At 40.1% G+C, this 20,941-nt stretch overlaps 1 protein-coding gene across 2 annotated transcripts in view; it reads left to right on the top strand.

Moving 5' to 3' along the window:
• Positions 1 to 20,941, top strand: part of BZW2 (basic leucine zipper and W2 domains 2) — a 42,321-nt gene that overhangs the window by 4,651 nt on the left and 16,729 nt on the right. Inside the window, exons 2-5 of one of the 2 annotated variants that reach the window (XM_048510838.1) lie at positions 9,768 to 9,832; positions 11,120 to 11,296; positions 13,826 to 13,929; positions 14,575 to 14,640. In XM_048510838.1, the coding sequence (XP_048366795.1) occupies positions 9,775 to 9,832; positions 11,120 to 11,296; positions 13,826 to 13,929; positions 14,575 to 14,640 (405 nt within the window). In that variant the 5' untranslated portion in view covers positions 9,768 to 9,774. Of the gene's footprint in view, positions 1 to 9,767; positions 9,833 to 11,119; positions 11,297 to 13,074; positions 13,205 to 13,825; positions 13,930 to 14,574; positions 14,641 to 20,941 lie in introns of those variants that run through there. The other variant, XM_048510839.1, reaches the window with a different exon arrangement.

Raw genomic sequence — 20,941 nt, 5'->3', positions numbered from 1 at the left:
TAATGATTAGGGTGTTGGATAGATTTTTAAAAACTTGTTTCCTGAGCTGTGATTATGCCTGAGATTGAAGAATCCCCCTCCTTGTCATTCATAAATACTTCTTTCTGGCCATTATATTGAAATAAGTTTGTTCCTTTTCAATAGGGTTAAAAGGAGACCACTTTCACACAGTACTGCACTCCATCTCCGATTGTTGGGCAGCAGCAGTGAAATACCAGCACCCAGGGAACCAGATTGTATAAACAGACGATTGCTGATATCTCTGCTATGAAGGCAAAATGCTTACCTACCGGATAACTAGTATAAAATGTGTATGAAATCTGTTTGTTTTTTAATGCTCAAATCCACCCCAAACCAGCATCACTTTTAATGTTGTTTTATCTGGGGACCCCAGATTCTCCCTTTAAGGTGGATTTAAAAGGAGAATCTGGGTTCCCTAGTTTAAACACTATTGAAAGTGATGCTGTTTGGGGGTGGATTCCAGCATCACAGCGGCCATCCATGGGCAGAGGGGCGGGGGGGACCCCCACAAAACTCAGATTTTGCACCAGGCTACATTTTCCCTAGCTACGCCTCTGCCGGAGGGGAGGGCAGAAGGGGCTGCCGGCTGGGAGATGGGGCAGGTGGGGCATGGCCCCGCCCCTGAGCCCACCCCATTAAAAATCTATACCTATGTCACTGGTGTGACCCCTATGTGGTTTTGAATGTGATGTGAATGTTCATTTGCTGTCTATTTGTTGAGAAACCAGTGTGCAACATTTCTCCATGTAGGAAAAATGCCCTGAGACAAAAGATAATACAGATGTTTATCTAGATGTCAGTACTAGATATGATAATGTTTCTAGTGACAAGAAACCCCTATTTTTAATTTTTTCAGTGTTTCCCTTCTGAAGCAAATTTTTATCCACAGCTTAGGGAAATCTTGCCAGGGAATAGTGCTTAGCATGGGGCAAAATAATTCTTCACAAGCTTTTGCTTGTTTCAGAGCTGCACAGTGTGTTGAAATGAAAACCACAGTTGGGGGGGGGGGGTTCTATTTATTTGTTGAAAAGCTTGTGAACATAAATATTATTTATTTAAAACATTTGGTTTTTTTCTCATCAAGTTCAAGATGGCTTACAATATAGATAAAATACATTAAAAATCACAAGTTGGGATTGCTGTTAACTTAATCACATGCAATGCTAAACAAGCCATCTTCAACTATCTGTCTGTCTGTCTGTCTGTCTATCTATCTATCGATTTATAAACCGCCCCACCCCCTAGGGTGCTTCAGCTCTGGTGCTTCAGCGACAGCTGAAGCACCGGAGACCAGGGGGCGTGTCCCCTTCCCTCCTCAGAGCGACGAAAGAGCGAGGCGGCTGCCAGCAGAAGGTAACGAGGCATTTGGGGCCGGGGAGGGGAAAACTCCAGCTTCCACCCGCTGCCGTTCGCATGGCAGCGGATGAAAGCCGGCGTTTGCAGGAAAACTCGCTCCTCAAGCGAATTTTGAATACACTGTTTTGGCGGGCACAGGGCGCTGTTGCATCGTTGGCAGCGGCGCCTGTGCGAAGGGTCCCCGCCAAAACAGTGTTTCATTTGCTGAAACCGTTGCTTTCAGCCCATGCAGAAACCGCCTCAGTTCTGACAATATGCTTCCTCCCATCTTTTTTCTTATTTGCAAACTAACATTTATCTCTGTGCATCAGGAAGTCCCCTAAGCATGTAGAGACTGAAGATGGCTGCTTTTCATTGTCTTCCTGGTAAGCATGGGGTCATTGTTCGCTATTAGATGGATCCAGCAGAGGACCTTTGGGAAGGAAAGAGAAAATTCCATTCCACTTACTGGACCCTGATTGTCCCCATGCTGCTTTTTTCTTTCTCCCCTACTCTTACGCCACAAGTGCCTTTCTCCCAACGCCATGTTTTTCTGCTGTCAATAGATTCTGACATTGTAGGGGTTTGCAAGCAAGCCTCAAACTAGTAAACTAGTGAGATCTTATGACATAGCATTGCAAGATCTTCAGATATTTCCCAGTGCAGAGCCGGCAACCTCGGCTGGCAACCTACACTAGATAATGGTGGTTCTACTGCTGTGCTTTTTGAAACATCTGCTGGTCAAGGGAGAACATTCCACCAGAACTGAATATTTCCAGCTGCTCAGCACCTCCTCAGGTTGCTTTTCTTAATTGTTGCATTATAATTTTAGATTGTTGCTAGCTTTTTTCCATTTTGTAAGTCTCTTTGAGTCCTTCTTTGCAGAAGAAAAGCTGGATACAAATGCTTAATAAAGAAACCATTCAAAGTCTCCTGGGTAGTTCTCATTTGAATAAAATGAAGAAGTTTATCTGTGCATTGTTGTGTGTCCATATTTATCTACTCTAAAAAGCTGAAATTATATTTCATCAGCCCTAATGTAAATGTTACATGAAGGGCTGCCAACCTCCAGGCAGGGCCTGGAGTTTTCCCCAAATTACATCTGATCTCCAGACTTCAAAGATCAGTTTCTAGGAGAAAATGACAGCTGTAGGGGAAATCTCTCATCAGATTCCCTCTTCTATGGGCACCATTTCCAAATCTCATTTTCAAATCTCAAGGATTTCCCCAGCTGGAGTTGCAACCCTAGTTGTATATTTAAAATTTTCCATGGAGGGGGGTGAAAAATTTTCCCACCAATTTTTCAACATTCTGAATATCTCCACTTGGAATGAAAGTGTTAACCATTAATTTCTTGTTCAGATGTCATATTAAAAACACAACATGAACTGGAAGAATAAAATATGTGAGGGAGAAAAACCTACCCCCTGTTCTTGATTCTGACATATAACTGCACAAAGGCTATGTACAAGCAGTGGAGGTAATGCGCAGGCAAGGAAGCTGTGATTGTTCCTGCAGGCAGAAGTCATGTATGTGGCTGGACCCCGCTCTGATTCATGTGAATATTGCATGTGGCACATTCTAAAGTAATGGCTAGCTTTAATAGTGCAGTCTTGCAGCGTATGCAGCATGAATCCATGATCAAAATCGCCATTCAACTTCACCAGGAATTGCATTGATCAGGTAGAATTCTAGGGGTTTAAACACTGCAGAGAATATTCATTTTTCCTACTGCTTTATGTCAGGGCTCCTTTTTGGGGGGATATTTAACTTTAGATTACTGTGTAAAGATGCTTAAGTAATCCTATTCACTGGCTAAGATAAGCATAACAAATACATTTACTCAGATTACAGGTGGATTTAAATATCTGGCAGAAAAGAATGTATAAATTCATTTTGCCAATGATGTCTAAACCTTTACTTTTGATGATTCAATATGTACTAAAATCTGTGTGCAGTAAAAGTATACATATTCTATTCTTTGTTACTCTTAAAACAATTAATATTGTAAATCAATTCTTTGTGAACTTTAGCATACCATATGAGGTTGTAACTTTTTGTCATTAGTTTAACACTCTGCAAAATGTCACATAATACTTTCTTCCTGACCATTAATGCACCTATCTTTTTTGAATGATTAATTTTTATCTTATGTGATCTGAATAATAAAATTATGAACATCTGTAATAGATAAATATAAAAAGGAAAGTAATGGGAAAATCTGAATCTAAACACTATGCTTGCGAGGGGTCAAATGTGTTTAATTTCTGATCACACACTTGAGACATCATGACAGCAAAGTCATGATGGAAACATTCATCAGGAGGGAAGAAGACCATCAGAAGAACTCATTAAGAAACTGGCTGGTTTTGACATCTCATATTCTGAATAATAGCAAAATCATGGTGATGATCAAAGTCCTTATATTTTTATCCTGATTTTTTTAGCCATTTGTAAGATACTCAAGTTTGCAGACTGTTGAACAAATTGAGTATCCTCCTTCCCCCAATGACATAATATACACCTTGAGTGGAAAATGTTAGGCTCATCCTCCTTTTAAAAGTGGCTCATCAATCAGGTTGTTTAGGTCTCAGGATTTTAAAAATGCATTTCCTGAGAGACTGCACATCAGCTTGGCAATGTCTCTATAATGAAATAGCTTGCTTATTAATGAAGTGAATTGAGTTGGAATTACATCAATAACTGCCTAGAGACTTACAGGCTGACCTATCTGTAAAAATGGCTTCTGCGAGCCTTTAATTATCTACTCTTTAATATGTGCTTTAGAGATCACCATGACAATTATTAGCTACTGAAAACATGTCTTGCTTCACAGATGAGTTAAAATTTTTGTGCGTCAACCATTTCCAACAAATCATGAGAAAAGGGGAGGAAGACACTTCAGTAATGACCAAGAACTTGTTGCTAGACACTGCACACAGTCCACTGAGAATTTGTCCCAAACAAATGTCATAATATACATTCACATAAATGAGCTGAACTCATAGAGAAGAGACCATAACTTAGTAGTAGAGTAGATGTTATGCATTCAGAAAGTTCAGTCCTTGGGTATTTCCCTTGTAACAGAGTTGTGAAGGACTTCTGCTCAACCTTAGAGCAAAGGTGAGCAGAAGGTAGATTGGGTTTGTTAGGTCATGGTAGATCTTGGATGAAAAACAAAATCCAAATATTCACTAGCAGTGTGTGGTAAGGATTTGGCTGGAAAGTGGGGTTCCAGATGCATTCCTGTCATCACTTCACAGTATTTTTGCTTTCTCAAAATTGAGTGATGGGTACACTTTCAACTTACAAATTTAGTTACCATCTAATTTTGGATATCTCTTTTCCTGCACTATGTGACAGCAGCTTATAGTACCTGGTAGGTTTTCTCACCCTATCAAAAAAAAACACCTTTCCACTGGTGTTCTTTAAGGCACCCACCTTTGAGCTGCTTTGGTCTTTAGTATTAAGCTTTAGTATTAAGCTTTTTTAACACAAAAAGTGTACTAAGCAACTGAATACAAAATAGTGAGGCAAGATATCGATCGTGTTTTTGCTATATAGTATAACAGTATTTTCCCAAACAGGAAGTTTGATAATTAATGTCAAATATAAGTAATAGTTTCTCCTTCCAATGCATATTTTGTCATGGTCCCTGGCATATGGCCAATGAGTTTTTGAGATACAATTACACAATTTGAAACCAGCTATTAACACTGCATTAAATAACATCAAATGAGTTAGCAGAGAACTGGATTGTGGTTAATGCTGGACAGGATCATGCTTTCTCCTGTAATTTTCCTCACATTGCAGAGTCTGTTGCCTCAAGGAGCAGATGTAGTAATACTGCAGCTGACCTGGCATCTCATGACACAGTTCTCCATGATTTTGTCCTTTTAGAAGCCCCATCTTTCAGAAAGAGATGAGGTAGCAGCCGAGCAGACTTCCATTGTACCAGGACCAAAACATCCATCCATCCATCCATCCATCCATCCATCCATCCATCCATCCATCCATCCATCCATCCATCCATCCATCCATCCATCCATCCATCCATCCATCCATCCATTTTATTTATATTTTTATTTATTTCCATTTTTATCCCACTGTTCCTCCAAATAATTTGGAGTAGCATGCATGATTTTCCACTGTCTTCTTTATCCACATGGTAACTGTGAGGTAAATGAATCTTGAGGAAATTAACGACTAGCCTAGAATCAGGGAAGCCTAGATAAATTCAGGAATCATACCTTCATCAGTTTCTACCAGCATGGCCAATTGGCCATGCTGGTAGGGGCTGATGGGAATTGTAGTTCCTGAACATCTGGAGAGCCGCAGGTTCCCTACCCCTGGACTAGCCCTAGGTTAGTCATATACCTGAAGCAAATTTGAATATTTCTAATACCCTGCTCTTTTGTATGTCCCCTTCTTGCATTATTCCTCCTTGACCACTTTGTAAAGCCTGCCCAAAGCAGATTAGAATGCAGTGTGTTTAAAGCTAAATATAGAAGACAGATCCTATTCTTGTACTAATAACTTTGGGAGTGGCTCTAATATATGGTACTACAGCATAATTATTGTTGCACTGTTTGAAATACTTTATTTGTGCCTTGTGAAAAAGCTAGATCTTTTAACTGTCCCTTTCTTTCTCTTCACCTAACCCCCCCCCCCCAAAAAAAAAAAGAGAGAGAGAGAGAGAGAGAGAGAGAGAGAGAGAATGAATAGAAGCCAGGTTGGTGAACAGGATTCGTAGCATGTGCCAAGACTGTTCTGTGAGGAGGCTTCCTTGGTCTAGTTTTCTGTTTGACGTATACTGTTCTTTACTCTTCTTGCCCCTAAAGGAGAAGAGAGATCACCTTTCATATCTTTCACAACTGCAAAGTCAAGCAGCTGGTGTCTTTACTCAACGACTGTTGTGTGTTGACGCCAGCTTTTTGTGAGTTTATGCTCAGACAAGCTCACAGGGTTGCTGAGCTGTTCTGTGTTTGTGTGTGTTTTAATTTTCCTGCTTTGTATCTTTGTATTATCTGAACTGCCTGCTTTTCTGTTGCACAAAGAAAATGTTATTTTCAGCCAAGCCATTAGATTTGTTTTTCCCGAGGGGAAGCAAGTGAATAAAAATCACCCTTGTTGCTGATAAATCACACTAGGGGTGTGTTTGTGTTTGTCAAAGTACAACAGCATAATATTTCTACTGATGTTCATCCTTCCCAGACTGTTATCAAGCATACTATTTTTTACCTCAAATTAAAGCAAATGGATTGTCTAAGTATTCAGCTGGAAGGAGGAAGAATCAGAAAGATCATAGAGTCATATTTTTGGTATATTTTGTAGCTCTTGTTCCTATTGTTGCATTTAAAAAGAAACAGTTAAGTGGTATATAAGAGCTGGGGAAAATGTTTATAAAGACAGACTTGTTTTTTGTAGGGATAGGAAGAAGTAAGATGACCACTGTAAAGCAGACATGGGAAGTTACAGTATGGTACACAGCCTCTTACCACTCATAAGTTGCCTATTTAGGACAGAGGCATTCCTGAGTCCCATATCCCCATAGTTGCTGCCATTGGTCAATGCCTGGGGCCTGCCCCAATAGTTGTGCTGTTAGCTAGAATGAATAACAGGGAGAAAAGAGAAGGTCTCTGCCTCTTCTGCTGAAGGGAAGCATTTCTTCATGCAACACATGAGTGGTGTTTGGAATATGCTGCCACAGGAGGTGGTGATGGCCACTAACCTAGATAGCTTTAAAAGGATCTTGGACAGATTTATGGAGGAGAAGTCGATCTATGGCTCCTTGATCTGAGATTGCAAATGCTTTAGCAGACCAGGTGCTTGGGAACAGCAGCAGTAGAAGGCGATTGCTTTCACATCCTGCGTGTGAGCTCCCAAAGACATCCGGTGGGCCACCTGCGAGTAGCAGAGTGCTGGACTAGATGAACTCTGGTCTGATCCAGCAGGCTCTTTCTTATGCTGTTATGTGGTGCTGAGTTGGGAACAGATCAGGGTGATTAAGTGAATAGCGAGTCAGAGGTGGCCACAGCTGTGATCTACAATGACATTTTTCTTTGGAAATAAAAGTGAGTGAGCAGCCCTCATATGAATGTTACCAACTGTCCATACAACAGCAGCAACACCTCTAAGGTGCAGGAATAATGATTGCTGCATCAGGTGACCGAAACAGTAACTACAAAGGGAAGGAATGATTTAGTTATTTGGTTTAGTTCTTTGGGGAGGGGATACTAATATTTTTAAAAGTGTGTGAAAAGTATATGTTGTATGAGGCTGCCAAAGGATAATGGTATTATTGGGGAAGGGAATAAATTGACATTAGTTCCAGTGAAACGTTTAAAATCTGACAGCTGGTTTCATGTGGAAATGATGCACATAATAGCTTAGATTGACATACCATTGTTATGCAAGAGATCATCATGTTAATTTTAAAGATGTGCTTCATCTTAGAGTCATGGTTGTTCTCAGATTATGATGAGGCATTGCCTATTCTTTGTGTTTTTAATTGACCCTTATATTAAATTTCTTTTGGTATTTTTTTTGTGGGAGGGGTATATCTGGAGGATCAATCACTCCAGGAAATTACCAGATTTGCTTTTTAAAAGCCCAGTTAACCAGAGGATTTAGCAATGTCATAAGGACCTTGCTTTTCATACTGTACAATTATTATTTATATTTACATATTAAGAATCCTCTTTAGTCATATCAGTACAAAAACCAGGCAAGTTGGACTTATAACCTTGTAGATCAGTGGTTCTCAACCTGGGGGTCGGGACCCCTTTGGGGGTTGAACGACCCTTTCACAGGGGTCGCCTAAGACTCTCTGCATCAGTGTTCTCCATCTGTAAAATGGATATGTTAGGGTTGGGGGTCACCACAACATGAGGAACTGTATTAAAGGGTCGCGGCATTAGGAAGGTTGAGAACCACTGTTGTAGATGAAGAGGTATGATGGCTTCCGTAAGGCTGCTTAGTTGGGAAAAACCTCTATGTAATGCTTTGTTTTACTTTCATTTATTGTATTGTTAATTTACTTTTCAGACAATTATCTTCCAAAGCAGTCACATCAGTAAAGGGAAGTAGGCCTTACTCTTTCCTACAAACAAAAAAAGAAACATAAAGGAACAGGAATAGAGGGAGAAAGTAGAAGAATATCAGTCTGGCAATATCAGAACATTAGAGTTTTCATTTAGTTGAGGTCTGCTTCATATTTGGCTGATGACAGAGTTCAGAATGGCCTCTCTTGTAAGGGCAAGTGGCTTTAAGCAGTATCAGCCAAATGTAATCCCTTAGCTTGTCTGCAACCATTCTATAAGAGGCTCTGTAGCAATAGCGTGTTTCTCAGGATTTACCCTGAGCCCTGACTGTCTGGAGAAGTAAACGGCTGTGATGAAATAGCCAAGGAAAGTAGCTAATAGATAGTGAGCCTGCAGACTGAAAAGAGAGTTGTCCCAAGCTTCAGTGGATTATACAAGAAAGGTAATGGGTGGCGTGGATGGCAGTAGTAAATAAAAATTAAATCTTTGTGGTTAAGAGGACCTACAAGAAACTTTTTGCACTAAGACTGCAAAAATAGACATTTTCAAGTGCTATAATAATTCATACCTTGACAAGAATTGCCAAGCAGGGCAGGCTGGCAATCAGTGGGAGATCAGGAGGTAGGGACATGGGGGGACAGGGGATGCTGTCATGTGTCTCTGTAGGAATCACCAGAAACCTTATGGTTTTGCCATAGAGTTTTGACTAATTCCTAGAGAGGTGTGCTGTCACTTGGGGTTTTCCCAGAAGTGATGTTACATGGTTGACCCAATAGGCACTTTAAAAAAATTGTCACTACATTGAGTGGCAGCAGGAAACAGGAGCTGGGAGCAGAGGGAGAGGGCAAACCTTAGTACATGATAGGTGTGTGTGCTACCTACAATCCTCACAATATTCATATGTGCCATTTTATCTGAAATTAGCACTTCATGTACTTTCCATTTCACTCTCCTGGCAGGCTTCTGGTATGCACAATTGGATATCCCCAAATGCATGTCTGGAAAAAACTGGTTACAGGGTGAGGAAGTAAAGATGAAAGACTGAAGGATCCAGTTGAAATTAGCAGGTTAAGTTGACCTGAGTTTCAGAGTGGAATGGAGGGTACAGTAGCAAAAATTAGGCTGTATGGGTTAGAATCTTCAGAGGTGGTATAACCATCCAGAAATGTGCTATCAACTAAAATGGGAATTTCTTGGCAAGCATGTGCATGTATTTTTTTCCCTAAATCAGGATGCAGGATGTAGCACATAATTGGTGATAAAGTATATTTCACAAATCACATGATGCGGTGCTTTCTTAGCAAGACTTTGATTTTAGAGTCTCTCCACTAAAAACATATTTTTAACATTTTAAACTTTTCTCCCCAGAAATTTTATGAATAAGCATCAGAAGCCGGTGCTAACAGGCCAGCGGTTCAAAACTCGGAAGAGGGGTAGGCTTGACATTTCCTTTTTTCCCCTGCAAGTTAGTGTAATTACTTCTTTATAAAATATTGCAAGATGGATAAAAATGACTAATTTGTATTTGAGATAGGGTTATCAGGTCTCTCCTGGCAACCTTCAAGAGCTTCAGGAGCATCCCATGCAGTGACCTCACTTCCAGGTTGATGTGTAAGTGCTGGCATCATGCCAGGGGGTGCTGTAGCAGTTGCTCAAAACTTCTGTGGTTTCCATAGAGTTTTTGGGGAAAGTGCTTCAGGCCCTCCCACTGTACGATTCCGGCACTTCCACTTCAAGTTGGAAGTGATATCATCGTGCAGGGGATGCAGATTGCTCCCCCTCCTTCTCCTGGTTTGCTTCTGCCTGCTGAATAGCTGAGTATTGGTGGGCCCTGGCACAAATTGGTGGGCAATTAGACTGTAATAGTCAAAGAGCTCCATCCGGAGATGAGTGATTTCTTTCTTCTTTTTTATGGCACTAAAATATTGATGTTCTAACTTTTTTAAGCATGTGGAAATCGGGGATAAATTAAAACAGTATGGAGCCAGTTGAGAAAACCCCATGTGGAAAAGCCCATAATGAAAACCCCATGAAGAAAAGCATATAATAAAAGACTGTTTTTAAATCATTAGAGAAACTTACAGATCAATCCTATGTAGTTATAACAGTTTAGGCCAGTCAATCATCTACCTTGAAGAATCTGATGCAGATGGCTTTTTTTCTGCAGACCTGACTTTTGAGACTTTTCTTAAAGGTGTAGGATTATAAAAGTCTGATGTAATTAAAAGGAATCCACTTAAAATACTGTTGATCTTGCATCTGGGTGAATGGAAAAATCAGTCATGAGGAAAGGGTTTAAAGATAAGTGGTAAGGGATGTTAATTGAATAAAAATGGCAGTTTTCATCATGAAAAATGTCATTTAACTGCAATATTTTCTGATTCCCCCCATTACAAGAGATTGAAAAAGTGAAAGGCATGAGTCCCATCCCTGCCTCACATTTAGCTCACTAATATGCCAGCACCAATTATACTGCCCCTCATCTTAGGAAGTAAACTCCAGGAAAACTGCCATGAAATATCCCCATTCTCAATTACTCTACTTCCTGCTTAGAAGCTGGGCATACCTTCACTACACTGGGGAAACCCATTGAATATAAGGAAGAAAAACAAGGACTATTTAACAAAGAACATTTGTGCTCATCCAGTAAATGTTCTGAAAGCAACAGAGAAGTTGCTTGCAGGCTTCACATGGTGATTAATGATAGTTTTCTGCTCTAGATGAAAAGGAGAAATTTGAACCCACCGTCTTCAGGGATACAATTGTCCAAGGCCTCAATGAAGCTGGTGATGACCTGGAAGCTGTAGCCAAGTTTCTGGATGCAACAGGATCAAGGCTAGATTATCGTCGCTATGCTGATACTCTCTTTGACATCTTGATAGCTGGCAGCATGCTGGGTAAGTATGTCAGACTGAAAACGTTAACACTTTCAGAGCTAATACCACATACCATCTTGGTTTCCTTTTTCTGGCAACTAATATTACTCTCACTCCTTGATCCTGGTACTATTTTTGTTTGTTTATTTCATATTATGCTGTGTATATTTGTTTCATGTTGACAAACAGATTGAATTTTGTGGCTGTTATAGTAGAAATGCTGTCCAGTACGCCTAAATTTCTTTAACATTTAGCTGCAGAGTTGCCTGTGTAACTACACTATGCTACAGTGAGCGCCCTGCTGATTGGGATCCAGCCAACTTTTTGCTCAGTTTGATCCAATTCTCCTCTACACTATTGTCTTTCAATCAGTCTGATCTTGGCTTTCCCCAGCTGCGAATTTTCCTTCTGCATGGGGTCTTAGCACGGTCCCCCATGTTGGCCAAGAACCAAATGATCTGTTTTAAAGTAAAACAAAAACACTTTTCCTAGGAATACTTTCAGATTGGAGAAGAAGAATTGGTTTTTATACCCCACTTTTCTAGGATTTTCAAGGCAGAGTACAATAAACCACCTTCTCTAACCATTCCTACAACAGCTACCCTATGAGGTTGTTGGGGCTGAGAGAGCTCTGAGGGAACTGTGACTAGCCCAAGGTCACCCAGCAGGTTTCACATAGAAGAATGAGGGAATCAACTTGACTTTCCAAATTAGAGTGCATCACTCTTAACCACTCCATATCAGAAGATTTTGGGGTTCCTGGGCCAGGACCTATCTGCCCCCTTTTCCTTTCTGGCCACCTCTTGCCTGCCAGAGGGATGTGTGTGTATTTGGATGTGTGTGAAAGCTAGACTAAAAAGGATACCCCTTCTCCCTCTTCCTTTTGAAACTGTCCTTTCAACACCACCTCTCTTTGGTTGCCAGGTAACCTAGGTACTTCTGACTGTTGTCTTTCCAGTGCAGTCCCAATAAAGTCCAGAGATCAAGGTTTAAAAAAACAGATAAACGTGTATTCTACAAAGTACAGATGTTCGGCAAGAATTCATTAACAGGTAGAATTAAGGCATAATACTGGAAAAAGAACATAAGAGGTATTTGCTTACTGATCTTTACTTTAAAAAGTTTACACATCACTCTCCTGATGGATGGGCCCAACACTAGGTTGTTTAGAGACCAGACACCTCTCATCTTTTCACTGACATGGAGTTGTGGGGTCTGTCTCAACCCCTGGGTGCCTCATTTATGGACTTTCCTCCTAGTTTGGGAGTTTCCTTCCTGGCCCAATCAGAACTTGGGTTACAGGTTCAGATTTTCCCTCCAAGAGGACTTTTGACCAATCATTTTAAAATTATAGATTAAGGAAGTACCAAAATTGCCCTGTACAACTCAAAACTGAGATGAAAAGGTAGAAAACCTAGGTGGGCAGGAATAATTTATCAGACAGATAACAAACAATGAAACTGTGTGAGTGAATTCTGCTCATCCACCACCATTACAATGTTGCCCTGTAGCCAGAATGCAGGTTGGGGTTTTTAGTTCACTTGCTAGCCACCCTGAACCTGTCCCTTGGACTGAGAAAGGGCTGGATTGCGAGTATAAACAAACAAACAAACAAACAAACAAACAAACAAATAAATAAATAAATACAACCAACATATACACATGTGCTATTCTAATGCATATTTATCTTTCCACGATAATTACAACCACCATTCACATTACTTTTTCTATGCAGGTCATATGGTTCCCAGCATAACTATTTTGAGTAGTCAAAGAGGACCTCTCCCTTTTTCGCCAGCAGAAAAGCTGGTTGGATCTTACTCACTGTGGACCCTTCTTACATCCATACTGAATCCCAAAAGGTTGCCAGCACTGGGTTGTGTATTGGACCATGCAAATGCATTTGAGGCCCCAAGTACCAAGTCAATGGTGAGACTAGCTGTGTGGTACAGTACAATCAGGAAATCTTGATCTTGCTCATGATTAATGCAGTTCTCATGTTTTGGATTTTTGCGATATATTCTTTTCCCTCTCCATCCTTTCCAGTTTTTTTTCCTGCTTCTTTACCAGCAGAGATACAGCTTATTAGACTGCAGTATTTTCCTTGAGTCATTGCCATTTTTAATGGATGAGTGGCGGGTCGGGGCGGAGAGAAGGCAGGAAAAAAGAACATAAGCTGGAGAAATCCTGTGTTTGTGATGCAGGTTAAAAAAATGGACACATGAAGCTGCCTTTTATTGATTTGACCCATTTATCTGTCTAAGTATTATCTACTCTAATGGGCAGAAGCTATCCAATATCTGGGACATACTAATGCTTGCTACCTGATTTTCTTTAATGGGAGACGTCTGAGATTAAACCTAGGACCTTCTGCAAGCAGAGTATGTTTTTGCTCTCCAAGTATTCCCACTACATATAAAAATAATTATTTATGCAGAGGGGACATACATATAAAAGGATAACAACAGACTGCATTATTTCTAACTTAGAAGTCGTAATTAGTGTATTATTTATGGATCATCTGTAATTGTGCTGTTTGTCTCTTTTTAGCCCCAGGAGGGACACGAATAGATGACAATGATAAGACCAAGATGACCAATCACTGTGTGTTCTCTGCAAATGAAGATCATGATGCCATCCGACATTATGCTCAGGTCAGGGAGTAATTGAAATGGAAGAATGAACCATGGGGAGGGGGGGGGGATCTTTTGCAACCAGTAGTTTGTGATTGATGACAATCTCTGATATAAGATGGGTTTAGCAGGATCATCAGTTTGCTTCTGGTAGTATATATAACTGGTGTACAGTATTAAACAAGGAAATCACTACACTTCATCGGTTTATTACTGTAGTTGCTGTTAGTGGATTGGCAGTTTGCCTGAAAGAGTGGGACTGTCCAGCTATGAAAGGGCTTAACTAAAAGTGTTGGTTTGTGTTTCTGAGTTCTAAAGTAGGGGTTAAATTGATGCATTCCTTACTCATATTTTTTTAAAGTTCATAATTTGAATATAGCATTACTAAGTAGATTGGCTTAATGATGCTGTTGATTAGAGTGAATTATTTAATGCTATCATTGAATTATTTAAATTCATAGATGTTTACATTTTTTAAAAAATGCCAACAATTCTGTTTCAATTAAAGAAAGCAACTTTTGCTTTTTTGCCACTTAAAAGACACCTGTTTAAAATATATTTTGCTTTTATCATAGATTAATTAAAAGTGCATTTTATAGGCCATATAGGGAGAACAAAGTTCTACTTTTCTTGTTAACAAACATGTTGACTACTGGTTACATTTAGGTCTTCAATAAACTCATCCGGAGATATAAGTATTTGGAAAAGGCATTTGAAGATGAAATTAAAAAGGTAATATTGCTAATATATTTTGGGGGTTAATTACAGTTGTCTGTTTGATGCTACTGGATGCCAAGGTATGACATGGAAACTTCCCACTAAATGGCAGGGCTGTTGTGTTTCCATACATATTCTAAATAAATCAGGCCCCTTTTTATAGAGTATCTTTTTCAACAAAAACTATTTTTCAGAATATGTAACAACTTATACAGAGCTACATATGCCTGCTTTATGCAAAACAAATTATCCCAGTAATCTCTACTTTCATTTAAGTAAAATTTCTTGGTGCAATCCAACTTGGAGGTGTGAGAGCAATGTATAGTGCAGTCTCAAAAATGGAATAGAATGTCAATGGGAAATGAAGAAGGATTTTCCATGTTAAACAACCATCTGTACTTAATGTAATTATGTTCTCCTTGGATCTGAGGCTCAGATTCAGAATCAGCTATGGGAAACAGTAAATAAATTGCTGCTAAGATATTATGTCAACATCGCTGAAGAAATTAATGAAAGAATGTACACCAACCCCTATCCAGCATGCACAGTTACCTGACATTTAGCATATACAAATTGTTTATTAAAAATAAACAACATTAATGGAGGAAAGTTGGATGTCAACTGGTTTCCAAATTTGTTTCATCTGCATGTCCTAATGATTGTTATTTATTTGAAAGGAACCCAATTTATTGAGATGTCTGAAGACATTTAGACCTCATTTAGAAAACATGGGGACATGTTGGAGATTGTGAACTATAGTGTAAATACATGGCTAGCTGCTCCAGAAGAGAAAAAAATTGCTATGGAATCTCTTTCCTTACCTTGTTCTATACTGAATTTGAGAGAATAAAACACTTGCCATGTTGGTTATTTATCACCCTGGTCTTGGGCAGCTGTTAGACACTGTGGGTGGATTTCAAAAGAATGGGAATGAACTAGGAGAATTACATTTTGTTGGAATCCTGAGGAATATCTTACATGCTATGTGATGTAAAAAGATGGAGTTGCTCTTGTACCCTTCCTCTTACAAAGTGAGTTTGGACCTGTGCATTTGTTATATATGTTTTGCTTCTTGTGTTCTGTTGTGGAAAGATTTTTGTACATTTAGCATAGATAGCTTTTGATTGATGCCAAGTGCATAATACCTTTTTTGCTTTCTAAAACTAAATGTGCAGTTCTCCCTACTGCACAAACCTGGTTTTACTTTTAATTACAGTAATGTACTGTTATGAGTAATCCTGACTCACTGTGTTCAAGCCATCCTTTTTCCTTTCCTCTTCTACCTTCACCCCAACACTGGAGATCCTTAATTGCTGGGGGTGCTTAGCAAAGTTATGGCAAACTGCTCACAGTAGGTAAATGCAATCTTGTTTTAACACTGTGGGCTTGGAGTTTAGTGACAGAAATAGCTTGACATATGTCAAATTTACATTTCTGGGAAGCCTCTCTAAAACATGAATTTCTTACTGAAAGTTCCCCCCAAAATTACTTCAGCTGAGGACTGTAAGTTCTGTAAGCACAATTCAAAGAACATGCATACAGTTCACAGCTACATGTTGCCAGCTGCTTGAAAGAAAGAGCCAGCATGCATCCATTTTAAAAATAACACAAAAAACAGTACTCAAATTAATGCTTGGTTTTAAATTGTATACTCAGCCATACGCGCATTTAATGTAATGTAAGAATTCTTCAAGATGCATACAAAGGGGAGGAATCATGTTTATGGAAGGTACAGATTATACTTTCAGCAGGAACTGTCTAAGAAACGGCCTTCCCTCCTATGTGGGGGAAGAGGAAGAACGGCTCTTCTAAGAAGTGCATGGCATTCATGCATTTGTCAGCATTTCATTTATTTAATCTAAAGTCTGCCTTTCTGTAGAGGATCAAGATGGATTTCAAATAATGCTGTAGGAAGAGTATAAGACATAAATAAACAGTGTAGCAAGGCTGGATTTCAAAGTTAGAAAACGATGCAACAAAAACTGCAGAAAATATGGCATATAAGAAATCCAAAAACCGAATAACAAAAGTTGCGAAATAATACAGCAAGATAACACATGTAATAAAGACATCCCTTGACCTTTTACATCCTCTTGAACAGTTCTACTTCAACTTTAAAAAGTCACCTTCCTGAACACTTCTGATCTACACATGCTGTGGAATGATAGAATTATGGGAGCCTTCTTCACTTTCTCCATGAGGCCATTCCACAAAGAGGCTGCCAGAATAGAGAATACTGAAATACAGGCAGCTGCTGATCTTACCCATTTACCATTTTAAAATTAATGATTTTTTTAAAAGGAGATATCCCGATCAAAAATATTTTCTTTATAATTAATTGATAAAAATCCCTGCCCTGATCACCAGTGGCTGATCCTGCCCCTCTCCCCCATGCTTCGTGCCTGAGATGTTTGATTCTTTGCTTTAAGAGACTGTAGCAGCACCTAATGTAGAAATCATTCACTGCATGAAAATTCTAATGGTCCCTTGCTCTCTTTTATCATTATGATAAAATGACTGATAAAAGTTTTTGTAGGAGAGATCTGCACGGGAAATGCAGCACCTCGTGGACAGCTGTATTTTAAAAGCTCTTTAGTGCAACAAAACTCTGCTGTTCCTCCTGAAATTCTTGATAGCTCCCCATTTACCAAGGATATTGGTAAATTATGACTGACTAGCAGAAAAGCCCATTTTCTGAACAAATAAAATGGGCTCTAGAAAACTGTTAGTGGGTTAAGGGGGCCACTGAGGGGGCCAAATGCTCCTGTCTTTCTTCCCCCTGGCCAATGTTGGCTATTTTGTGCTCTCTCTCCTTCTCTGCCTGCTTCTTTCTTTGTCTCTTGCTCACACATACATTCATTTACACCCCCAGATCCTCTCTGTCTCTCCCTTTCTGACCTCCCCTTTGTTGCATCTTGGCTGTGAAGTGGATTCATTACCGTAAACATCTCCCTGGGGTGTCAGGCAAGGAAAAGGGGGACAAAAAAGACACAGCTTTCATTAGCAAGGAATAGTGAGATTAGCAACCTCATTTCTGAGAAGGTGAACATCCAAAGCCCTGGCTTGGAGGCAGGCACTGGACTTGAAGGGCAGGGGCAGGGGCATCCACGCACTGGATCACTCACTCACTCTCATAGACACTCCTCAAGCACGCAGATGCACATCTGCATGGACTGAAGCTGCTCAGGATTTTCCATGGAGTCACCTGGCTATGCTTGTTCCTCCCCAGTTAAACTCACTCCATGTCTCCCAGGACCCTGCAGCTTGCTTGAGAAGCTTGGTCCTCTTCTGGGCACCCCCCCCCCCGGCTTCTCCTTGGAAGGTGTAACGAAAGTGAGGCAGGAAGGGTGTTGCTGGGGATGCTGGAGCGCTGGAGGAGCAAGGGTGAGGAAGCGGCTGCTTGTTGGCTCTTAAAAGAGGATGGGGGGGGGGGAGTGACAGCTGTCCATCCTTTCCCCCATGTGTTTTGGCTCTGCACTGCCCTTGGTTTGTCTCCTCTGTTTCTGATGCATGTTCACAGCAGATGGATGTATGAAGAGAGTGACAGAAAGAAAAAAGGCAGTCACCTATGGGGTCTGTGGAAAAGAAACAGGTGGAGGAAGGAAGGGTGAGGGAGGGAAAGAAAAATGCGGTCTGAGGGAAGGAAACAGGTGGAAGAAGGAAGGACAGGCGGGAAAGAAAATACACCTTTCGGTTATGAGGCAAGTCCGCCATCAAATGGAAAATGGTAGACGGGAAGGCAGCCAGCAAATGGCAGTTTTAGCGGCCTGTCATGCTCAAACCAGTTCAGCCATTGGAGCCTTCACTCATGCCTTGTCCCCAAGCCATGTGTACTGCAGCTGTCCTGACCTCATTCATGTATACAGCAATTGGCTGGAGTAAGGCATCGGGGATTGGCTGGGAGTGAGTCGTCACCACCCGGCCAAAGGCTTACTCAGTTATATACAGAGATGCTGTTTAGCTGGTGCCAAAAAAGAAATACTCTTGTTCTTCAGAGTACATAGTGGGAAGCTTGAGATGGTTCAGCCAAGAACAGCATTCTTCTATATATGCATATGTGAGCAAAACAGTCTGTTCTAATTCTCTTTGGCCCCTTCCGCACACGCAAAATAATGCGTTTTCAAACCACTTTCACAACTGTTTGCAAGTGGAGTTTGCCATTCCACACAGCTTCAAAGAGCACTGAAAGCAGTTTGAAAGTGCATTATTCTGCATGTGCGGAATGAGCCTTTGTATCCAAGTGATAAGTGGCACTGTCAGTTTTAAGTCCAGAGTAGCATTTTGTATGCCGTGTACTGAAATATGTATGTTTACAGCACCCATTACATTCCATACCCCATCAAGCCAGGTTGAACCATAACACAATCCATTGATGGAGAGAAATAAGCATTCCAAGCACTGTTTTCCACTGGGCCAATCCCCATCACAGAGAAGAGAGAGCACCATCCTTTTATCACTATTTAATTATGTGGTCTACATAGGCCAGTGATGGCGAACCTATGGCACTCCAGATGTTCATGGACTACAATTCCCATCAGCCCCTGCCAGCATGGCCAATTGACCATGCTGGCAGGGGCTGATGGGAATTGTAGTTCTTGAACATCTGGAGTGCCATAGGTTCTCCACCACAGACATAGGCCAATTCAGATGTGTATTTTGTCTTGCTTTTCTGTACTTTACTGCAGCTCACATCATGGGTATTTTGGACCAACATCAGTTTTATTTCTCTGGTGAAGGAGGTTATTGTCTATGAAAGCTTACAACAAAAAATGTCGTTAAATAATATAGAGCAGGGCAAGTGGGCCTTTTACATGCTTTGATTTTTTTTTCTTTTTGAGGATTCCTGCAGAGTTCTCTTTCCCCATCCCAATTTTTCAATGTTTTAATAAACGCTCTTTACTTAGCTGGTTCTGGAGGGTTTTCCGGGCTGTGTGGCCGTGGCTCTTTACTTAGATATTATGTATACCCTGCATTTTCCCCTAACCCAGAGCAGCTTACAACATTGTTCTCCTCTCCTAGCAACAACCATCTTGTGAGGTAGTTGAGACTGAGAGTGACCAGCCAAAGGTCACCCAGTGAGTTTCTATGGCAGAATGGGGATTCATACCTAGGTCTCCAAGTTCCTAGTTTGATATTCTAGCCAGCACACCGCATACATCAAGTTTAGCACTGGTTCCCGCCTGCTGCCATGTTTAGGCAATAAAAATAAAACTTAAGGAATTGAGCAAGCCTTCTCTATTCCCAAAGAAGAAAAAATAGGATCTGATCTAACGCTTATGGAGTTGTTTGTGCTATTGAAGTTATAATGAATTTTCAATTGTCAGATATGGGTTTTTTTGTAATGTAAGAAAAGGACTAGAAGCTTATTGCAACAAATCATAATATGTCACTATTTGGAACTCCTCTTGCAAAAAAGTAAGTGTTCAAACACTCCTGGAATGTGACACTGAAATTGGAACTGGGCATGTTGCTTTTCCTAAACGCAATTGGCCTTTGTAGTACATATAGCTATCCTGGTGCTTATCTGATAGCAGATAAATTGGTGGAAGGGGAGGTAAGGAACTCTTCTGAATTACTTCAGTGTTTCAGGATGAACTCTGCAGATCTAATAACTGAAACTATAATAGGCAAGTAAAAACTCTGAAAGAAGTCTGTGTCGCAAGTTGGTTATAATAACCGCTTGGAACTGAACATCATGTTCATTTCATGAAAAGTCCTAAGTGGGGTAATTAGAATTGGAATTTTCTCCCAGAACCTAATTTGGGCTATGCTTAACAATTGAGCAAGGAACAAAATGATATATTTTGAACAAAATGAAAATTATTTCATATGTAAATAGAAAGATATTCCAGTGTTGTCTGATGCCAAAAATTCAGATATTGTTTATATTATATGATTATTATCTCTCATGAGAAGGAAAATAGGTGCAGGAATAGATAGGCTCCTGGTTCGAAGGCTAAATCCAGTAGGATTTGAAGGCAAAGCAGTAGGATCTCCTAGATTCTAGTCCAAGAACCATCATACCACACTGAATACCCATCCACTGGGTAACATATTTTATTGAGTTAGATCAATTTATTGAGGTCTTCCTACTAATTGAAGAGGTTACGGGATCAAGTTCATTGAACTATACAGCCATTAAGTTTTACTTTTTTTTCAATACAAAAGAAAAAGATGTTCTTTTTATGGCTGCTTTTTATTCCTTAGAAGATTGATAATTAACTCATTATTATGACGTTTATGGTTCTTTTCAGAGAGTTCAGATCCCTTTCCTAAGATTGGATCTTTAAATGTTCTTTTGCTTTTTTCCCCTTGC

Source organism: Sphaerodactylus townsendi, linkage group LG11 (assembly GCF_021028975.2).
Source record: "Sphaerodactylus townsendi isolate TG3544 linkage group LG11, MPM_Stown_v2.3, whole genome shotgun sequence".
Taxonomy (NCBI): Eukaryota; Metazoa; Chordata; class Lepidosauria; order Squamata; family Sphaerodactylidae; genus Sphaerodactylus; species Sphaerodactylus townsendi.
The sequence above is the reverse complement of the archived record's forward strand: the minus strand, read 5'-3'. Positions and strand labels throughout refer to the sequence as shown.